Source organism: Cynoglossus semilaevis, chromosome 15 (genome assembly GCF_000523025.1).
Source record: "Cynoglossus semilaevis isolate Cse_v1.0 chromosome 15, Cse_v1.0, whole genome shotgun sequence".
Taxonomy (NCBI): Eukaryota; Metazoa; Chordata; class Actinopteri; order Pleuronectiformes; family Cynoglossidae; genus Cynoglossus; species Cynoglossus semilaevis.
Window position 1 is genome coordinate 7,813,304 of NC_024321.1, and position 9,350 is coordinate 7,822,653.

The 9,350-nt window shown below is 41.5% G+C and overlaps 1 protein-coding gene across 5 annotated transcripts in view; it reads right to left on the reverse strand.

The window, feature by feature from the left end:
- The window catches only part of dlg3 (discs, large homolog 3 (Drosophila)), a 63,100-nt gene that overhangs the window by 46,705 nt on the left and 7,045 nt on the right, over positions 1 to 9,350 (reverse strand). For 3 of the 5 annotated variants that reach the window (XM_008326738.3, XM_008326736.3, XM_008326737.3), the window contains exons 3-4: positions 9,155 to 9,240; positions 6,345 to 6,458 (exon numbers count right to left, since the gene is read on the reverse strand). In XM_008326738.3, coding sequence (XP_008324960.1) covers positions 6,345 to 6,458; positions 9,155 to 9,240 — 200 coding nt within the window. Of the gene's footprint in view, positions 1 to 69; positions 673 to 6,344; positions 6,459 to 9,154; positions 9,241 to 9,350 lie in introns of those variants that run through there. The other 2 variants (XM_017039317.2, XM_025063160.1) reach the window with 2 other exon arrangements.

The window sequence follows — 9,350 nt, forward strand, 5'->3', positions numbered from 1 at the left end:
CGCCGCCGCCGCCTCCTCCTCCCCCTCCTCCGCCACCTCCTCCTCCTCCTCCCCCTCCCATGCTTCCACCTCCTCCTGATGCTGGAGGCGGTAAGGTCTGGCCTCCCCCATACCCTGGCGGGTATCCATAGGGCTCGGCCTGCCAGTCTCCTCCATACGTCGGGGCGTCCATTCTACGCAATGCAGCCATACGGGTCACCTCATAACATTCTGGGCACTTGCAGCAGTGGTGATGTTTGTGCATGCTGGCTAGGGCTGAATTAGAGCCGAGCGGCGTGGCACTCTCTGTGTCTGCTGCTGCGTCCTCAGATCTTGCACGGCGCTCGCTGTGATCAGCTCACACAGCGATAATGGCAGCAGAAATAACGCCAATCACAGGAATTTCTGCAGGTCTTCCCTTTTTGAATCCTGTCACTCCTCTCTTAATCCCTCTGTGTTGGCAGTAAAAAAAAATAATGTAGAGGGCTGGAAGGCAGCAACAGGAAAAGAAATATGAAAATGAGCACGTAGTCTTTGTCCTCTTGACGTAGAAGATCAAAGGAAATGTGGAAAATATTGTATACGAGCAAACAATCAGAGACCAGCCCCAAAGATAGAAATTCCTCCTGCTTCTTGCGGTTCACAGTGATAAGAATAGAAATTCATGTATAATTGTATACACATGTATATATATGTATATATATAGATAGATATATATATACACACACCAAAATGTATATACTTTTCTTTATATATTATATATATATTTACACACACAAATACATATATAAAAATATTGATATAAACAGACAAGCACAAATAACAGATATGTACAGGGTTAAATGTATATATATATATAAATATCTATATGTGTGTGTACAAATATATATATAGATATATAAACAATATATATATGTGTAAATAAATGATATCCTCAGATGAAAATCTTCTTCTCTTGATTCTCAGTATCTTCCCGGACAAAAGATCAAGGCTTTTCCTCCTGCGTTGACAAATCGCTGTCTTTCTCTCTCTGGCTCTTTTTCTTGGCTAGCAGAGAGGAGCTGAGCAGTGGATCGTCCCTCAGCCAGTGTGCCCTAGATGTGGATTATTCAGAGGGATGCGAACGAGCAAGAGGGAGGTGAAGAGAGAGAGAGAAAGGAAGAGAGAGAGAGGGAGAGAGAGGGGGGAGAGCGAGCGAGAGAAAGACAGAGAGACAGAGACAGAGAGAGAGAGAGAGAGAGAAATGCAGGGAGGGAGGGAGGATGAAGGGATCTTTAGCAGCATCCCTCCAGCACCTCAGCCCTGACAGCCACAGCCAATCAACTGGCAGCACTGCCATCAGCAGCAGCAGCAGCAGCAGCAGCAGCAGCAGCATCGACAGGACTGAGCGCTTCACTGGCTCTTCTTAAAGGGGCTGCTGCAGCTCAGTCTTACTCATTGCTGCTTGTTGAGTGAGTGACACATTTCAAATCGAAGCTACATCCACAAAGCAAAATGTTCAAAACACTGCATTTTCCTATTTATTTTAAAAAGGCAACATGAGTAATTATCACACATTAGAACCCAAATCTCCCAAAAATGGTGGAGTCAAATCCATGTTTTCCATCAAACCACTGCAGCCAAGGACCTACAGTGATCATACGTGTGTCTGGTCATTGGTCACATCCCTGGTCATCTCTAGTTCAGTTATTCACCTAACAGACTTCCTTGTGCTTCTACAGGCGGATAACCCCAAGCTACGTTTTACAGCACCCACGTGACAGTGACTAACAATTCGAGCTGTTAAAAATACCTTTTTTCCAAAGTGTCACACCTGCCTGCCAACAGATGGACCCTTGTTCTAACACTTTGTTCATGGTCAGAACAGGGGGAAAAAAAGTCCTCTTTAACAATCATGGGGAAAGAATATTGTATGTTTAACAGTGATGACACAAACACGTGTACAAAACCAACAAGATTACACGCTTGGGCTTTTTTGAGTGGGTGGAGGAAGAAATTGAGAGTGAGAATGTGTAAGAAGGAAGAAGACGCTAGAAGGTTTTCATGGATGAGTGTGTACGCAGTTATATTCTTAGTAATGCAACCGGACCAAACAGTATGCATCCATATGAATCAATATATTATCGAAAGCAGGAAATAAAACACTGGGACACCGAGGGTGAAGGTTCATTTCAGAAAAGGACTGTTATGGTGTCACTAATAAGAACCTGCCTATATGCATTATTTATGAAGTGTAGTGGAGGAACGGACAGGGTTGTATCTGCTGTGTGGATGCCCTCGTGTTTCAATAGTCATACATGGAATGCTGCACATTTTTTTGATTTCCACAGGAAACGCCAAAACCTGTCCAGAACAATTTGTAACTGAGCTCTTTTCTGGACAAACCACAGAGTACAACACTAGGGCACACTGGTGTGTGCTGCAGGTCCACCAGGAGGCACACACAGCAGGCTCAGCCACACTTAATTACATGCAACAGTAACTCACTTCATTATAATGATATTCTATCACTGTAACCTACAGAGAAGTGCTGAGAAAAGAACAAAAGGAAGAAATCTTTAAGGCTTTATTCAAACTGAAACCAAGGACTACCAACACGTGCATTGTAGTATTCAGGCATAAAGTCAAATCTAGCCAATCAGAGCGAGGAGGCGGGGCATTTCAGACCATTGCTTGGAAGAACAATACAAGTATATTGATCAAAGTGGCAACCATTCTTCTCCAGCTTTTCTCTGTCTCTCTTTTAACTGTCGTCACTGTATCTAATGTTCAGTGTGATCAGACAAATAAGTTCTAGAGAACAACGACAGTTTGAGAGTGAGAGGAATGCATCTAAAAAAGATTAGATAAAAAATATTCATACACTACAGGTACTGTTTATAAAACAATACTGAAGTAATAGTCCTAAAAATGAGGACCGACATTTACACTTTCTTACAGCCACCCATATTTGTCACAAGTTTTTGCAGGACGGCAGGACGGCTTGAAAAAGAACGTTTACAACTGTTTTTCTATCAGGGAAGTTGATGGGTTTTATTCGTTCTAATTTGTCCTTGGACATTTTCGTAAATCACTGTCCATGAGTGAATGGGAGAACAGTTGTCAAGTCTAGAAGGGTATTCAACTATAATGCAGCAAAATCTGGATTTGAACCAGATATATTGTTTAACCACTGTTTATTAGCCACAGGCTAATAAACAGTCGCGTAAGAACAACTGGTTTGCGTGATGATTGTTAATTTCTTATTTAAATTGCGTAGTTACCGTTATTCCGTTGAGTGAGATGTCCTCGTATTGGATTATGCAATATTGACGATTTAATCTGCAATTTATAAGGCAATTAAAGTGTCACATGTAGGATTATTTTACGGTTGGTGGTGCAGCACCAAGCAGAGGAGACACAATATTCTGTTACTGGCCCTGGATCAGTGGCCTCACAGCAATGAGAGCTATTGGCTGACATAGTACAGAACACAAAAACTATGCTGTAAAACATAGTCATGTCTAGAATAATAAAATGATTGGAAGATGCAAAAAAAGACCTTTGAGAAAAGCAGAAACACTTTAAAAAACATGACAGAAACCTATAGACAGTATCTATACCACAGACGTATGTTGAAATGCACACACGTATGAATGAGCCAGAGCTGTTTGTGTGTAGAAGCCTTGAGAAATACTGCGCCCAATTAAAGAGCTTGAACTGGAAAGCAGTGGATTAACAGCATACGGTGATTTATCTTGTGAAATGAAAGCAGTGACCTCTGACTTTCTGTTGACAAATGAAAAAAAGAAGGACCGGTGATTTATGGCATAAACAGGGGAATTATCTTGTGCTTTTGAACAGAGATGCGCCCCTGTTTCCTATATTGCTGTTTGTACAGCCTCTCCCTCCTCAACATTATCAGCTCTGCAACAGCCAACACAGCCCTTATTACATAAACCCACCTGGCCAACGAGCGCAGACAACGTATTGAGCTTTTCAGTAATTTTCTAGGCATTTCTCCGAGATGCTACAGTACATGACTACTCCTCTGTCACCTGACCGGATGTATCACCATAAAAGGGCAGTCGGCAGTGAGGCATTATTAAAGAGGCAACGCACACTGTGCCGCTTTGCTGTAGCATCTGTGAGAGGGGGGTGAAGGCATCATTACATCATAGCTGCTTCTTTCACAAATATTTAACAAATGGAAGATGTTCTTTGCTGAATACCCAACAATCGGATCCTTGTAAGAATATGTGGTTAAGAAGTAGAAGATAAGAAGTAAAATGAAGGTGGAAAAAGAAAGACTGAAAGCCAGTCTGTGCCTCAGTGTTGCTCTGAAAGACACAGCAACCTGCTGAAGAGCAACATCAAAGCTCTCACAGAGACGCAAAGAACACAGAAAGACGACACGACTAAAACTCTGTATTGAGCAGCCTCATGACACCGCTGCGTTCTGGAATAAAGAGAGATGGGAGAACATGTAGTAGAAAAGAATAGGAGGCACTGGAAAAGATGGCCCCACAGCTGCTGAAGAAGAAGATCAGTAGCTGAGAGAACAGCTACAGGAGAGTGATTCAATGTTTGGCCAAAATATGGTGGCTGGAAGGGATCAACTGAAGCACAGTACTGAGCATGACAGGGGAATAATAGAAAAATAGAAAGTAAATGTGCTTTTTCCGTTGTTTTTTTAAGTGTTTACATGTCCATGAATGTGTGTAATTATCATCATTCACCTTTCAATGCCACAGAGAGGGATGCATTTAAAATGGATGTGCTTGCTAAGTGTGCTTCATCAGTGATGTGTTTAGAACCTGTGTGTGTGTGTGCGCGTGTGTAAAGCTGAGCTAAAAGAGAGACAAGAAAAAAAGAAAGATGTGAATTACAAGAGGGAAGAAACAGACAAGATAAAAAACAGAAAAAGTGAGATGGGGGAGAAGCAGAGAGAGATAGTGATAGAGAGAAAGGAGAGAGAGAGGGAGGAAGAGAGAGAGAGAGAGAGTCAGATCAGTCTCTAGGGATGCAGGCGGGGGAGGAATGTGGTTTCCATGGCAACCGGAGGAAGGCTGAGCTCTGGGTGTCCGTTCCAGCTCTGCACTGCACCGGCCCTCGCCTCTCAGCCGCCTCGCTCTGTGTCCCTCTCTCTTACGCACACATGCCAGCCCAACCACTTTATCTTTCCCCCATTTCTTCCTCCCTTTATCCTGATCTTTGCAACTCCTCAACTACTTCACCTCCCCTTTTCATGCAACACGGAAGCTTGCCTCTGTTGTCCTTTTTTCTTTCTCGCCCTCTCTCTCTCTTTCACACATGCACGCTTAGAGAAAAGTGCACGAAGACCCATGCTGTCACCATATTCTCATCACATAAGCACACTGACTCTGTAAGCCTACAGCCTTTATCTCTCTCTCCCTCCTTTTCCTAAGACCCCCACCCCACATCCTCCTCCACCCACTGCACTAGTTCTGGGCTCAGCTGAGAAGCTGACGCCTGCGGCCACTCTGCTGCCATGTGCCACTGGCCGTGCTGTAATGGGGAAGCCATGTGAACACCAGGACCTTCAGCAATAAGAAGGGGCGGCAAACACACTGACATGTCTCTGTCATGTGTATACTGTATGAACACAAATCTCGCTGCTCTTAAAGGCAGAAGGCTGACCACAATGAGAATATTGCTTGACATTTTGGGAAATGTAGCCTTTTTTGCCAATAGTCTGATCAATAATGGTGAGCTAAGTAAATGGCCAGAAACACAGAGGCAGTCCACTTAGCACTGCAAAAAGACTAGGATCAGGGGAATGCAGTTCGCCAGCACCTGTAAATCTCACTTATTATCACATCAAAGCTGTTTTGTTAAATCAACACAAAAGAAAGTGTGAGTGTGAATATCTGCCTCACAAATGTCACTGTGCTGCTATCAACTAATCAAGTTACAGGATATTGTAAAAGTCTGTTATTGTCTTTTCAAGTGATGGTGCTTACTGCTTAGTTATATGAAAGCTCACCCATCAAAAATGTAATTCAACCTTTAGACATTTCAGAAAATTGTTTCATAATGACATTTTTGACACTATTTTTTGTGAAGTGACATCCAAGTTACCTTCAAGGGTTTTTGGTGTTAAGCTAAGCTAATCAACTGTGTTTTAGAGCTACAATCTGGGAAAGTGACAATGGCAGCCAAAACGTTGTCTGAGAATTTTGATTTAATGGCATAGTGAAAAAAGCTTAGTGAAAACACACACACACACACACACAAATGATTGAATCTTGATCTTTTTTTTTTTTTAGCATCAACCGGCTTTTATGAGACTAGCGTACAGTACCTTAGCCCTACAGTGTGAACCCATGTTATCAGGTCTCCCCTAATGACTCATCTTGACTCACCTTTGGCACACTGACATGTGAGACAGTCACTACACCAGAAACGCGCTCCACTTTGTGAGGGCTCCTCCTGCTGGTTACTCGCACCAGAGACACTCCTTCTTCCTCCTCATCCTCCTGATGACAAAGGGATGCATTTATAAATAAGTCAAAAATATTTTTTAATAAAATAGGGAAACAAGTTGCATTAACTTACAAGTTGCCATATAAAAACAGTACAGTAAAAAAATTAGATAGCTGGAGAAAAACACTGTTGTTTTTTAAAACAATAGCTATAAGGCAAAAGAAATGCTAAAAAAGAACAATTAAAAATTATTTTGTTAAAATATTGGCAAATTTGATGAAATTATCCACGAACTGGACCTAAAAGGCCAACTGTTGGCAGAAACAAAAAGAGATTTCCTGTGTTTTCTTTTCAGTAGAGCAGTAGGCCACATCAAACCTCAACATATTCAGTAGAATTCAACATTATGTAATACATTTAAAAACACAATGATACAGTTTTAACCTGATCTGACAGCAGAGGGCAGCCTTCGTGGCTGGCCACCAACCAGTCAGTGTTTATCACTTACACATGTTATCTTAAGTGCAAAGCAGGGTCATGGAATTTCCAAAGACGGAAGACTTCTTTTAGCTCCACTTGAAGATAGAACTCACTGCCGTCACAGACATACACACCACTCTTTTGTTGCTGTACATTAATCTGATTATTACCACACGATAAACTCAAGCCTGATAATTTTGACCTAAAAACAAATAACCTACTACTACAACATCTTGTCTGCTTTTACTCCTTTTCCAGAGGAGCTGTTCTTCTGCACTCTCACCTGCTACTCTGCACCAAATATGGGAATTTGCAGACTCATTTAGTTTCTCTCTTCTCCTCCACTCAGGTGACAGCATGGCTAGAATACTGATGAGCGCCACTCTGGGTGTCCATTAAGCTGCTCGCTCTCGCTCTTTCACAAACTTGCCCACTCTGACTGCCTACATCCCTCCATCAGCCTCTTCTCGGTTTCGAGGACTGTTTCTGTCTGAACAGCTGGGATCCACAGATGAGGAGATGATGGAGGAGGATCAGGAGCCACGCTGCACTGAATTAGACGCAAGACAGGGTGGATCACAGAAGACGCTGAGACCAGTTAAGGGTGGCAGAGTCAAAAATCAAGTTTGTGGTTTAGTGTCCCAGCTCTGGGACAGACAGCAGGATTAAATGTTGTTGATGTAGTTTTAGTTTCTCTATTTTCTCCTTTTATTGTATTTTTTTAAATGTTTTTTCTTATTCAGCTTTTTAGTAAACTGGTTAATGTATTTTTTGACTGATTATGTGTTGTATTATAATATACTTTATATATTAAAATAATATTTTTAAAAAGAACAAAATGACTAAAGAAGTTCTCTTCTTCATGATGCACCATCATGTTATATTTGACAGGAAACAAACAGAACCTTAAAATCCAACCTTCTTATTGTTTACCAATAAGAAGGTTGGATATCTAATGTTGTCAACACCTATATTCCAACACTAATATTTACAGTTACAGTAATTTGTGCACTATAGCATCTGCAATACAGTCTGTGAAGGACAAGTCCAGTGCAATTCCCCTGTGCAGCTGTCTGGCCATAATCCAATTTAGGCTTTGTACTCACATTTAAAAACAACACATATTGCCATAGAAGGATCGGTTGTAGGGAGGTGTTAGGTATTAAAGAAAAATGTTGGATGGATGGGATAAATTATTATCTCTTCAAGGATCGGACTACACAATTTCATCAGCACTGTTGTGTTACGCAGCTAACCACAGGACATACACACACCCTAAGAATACATAACACATGAGAAGATCATGACATTTAAACATTTAAACTGTTCCCTCAGACACAGTCACGTGTTTAACAATCCTCTTACTACATTCAGGCTCCAGCAGCCATTTACAACTTTTTTTGTAAATGGCTTTTTTCACTATTTTCACTAACTGAAAGAAATTTAAAATACTTTGAGAAAAGACCTAGAAACCCTTTTTCCAGCTTCACTTTACGACTATAGTTTTCAATTTCTCATACATACATACATAGTCTAAGGCAGTCTACAAAACAAAACTACGGCTCCTGAGCCACAGAGGTCCATGCCTAACATATCCAATCAGCCCTTATATTTAGCAGATAGTGGAGCGCTGCAGTGTTTGCAGTCAATATTTTATCGGTGACTGTCAGAAATGGCTTTAACATACACTTTTTAATCAATTTTACACTCTTGCACTATGTGTAGAAGTGCTACTCTTGAGTCATTTTATTTAGCGATAAAATGATAGATCTTTTGGGGTTGAAGGTTGCAGAACCCCATCAAAGTTTTTTACCACAGTCCCTGGACTTGAGGACATTCAACCTGCTTCAGTTTCCATCAGTTACTGTAACAACCACTGTTTCTGTTCTGTTTCTAAGCTAAAAATATTCCACACAACCATGTGAGTGCAAACATGTAGCTTCATGAGAGCAGCCTGCTGATGAGCAAATGGTAATCAGTGCTCTTTAGACTCTGTCTAATTTCCTCTTTACCTTCTACCCATGTGCCCCTCTCCTTTCCTGTTTTCAAACTTTCTCTCTTCCTCACACTCACTTGCTTGGTTGAAGTCAGAGCCTCAGTGACTCATGACGACCATGATACTAATGCATGTCGGAGTGCACACAGGCAGTGAAACCATGTGTTGGTTTCTATGCCCTTTTTCTCAGCTGGGAAGCGAAGCCACAGAATGAAACACCAGCTAATTGTAAACAGTTTTGCCATCATTTTCATTATGAAGAAGGAATATTACCTTCCAGCCGTTGTGCCTTCTGTCCTCATTCTCAACAGCTTCTCCTGAGCCGTGCTGCAAGGTCACCTCGTAACACTCTTGAATGTCTGTGAAAACAAACAATAATGAGCGTGGGTCTTCATTTTTTGCTCATTATCTTCTCAGCTGTAAACCACATACTGTATCAATTATGGGCTCACAAGGAAACATCCATTTC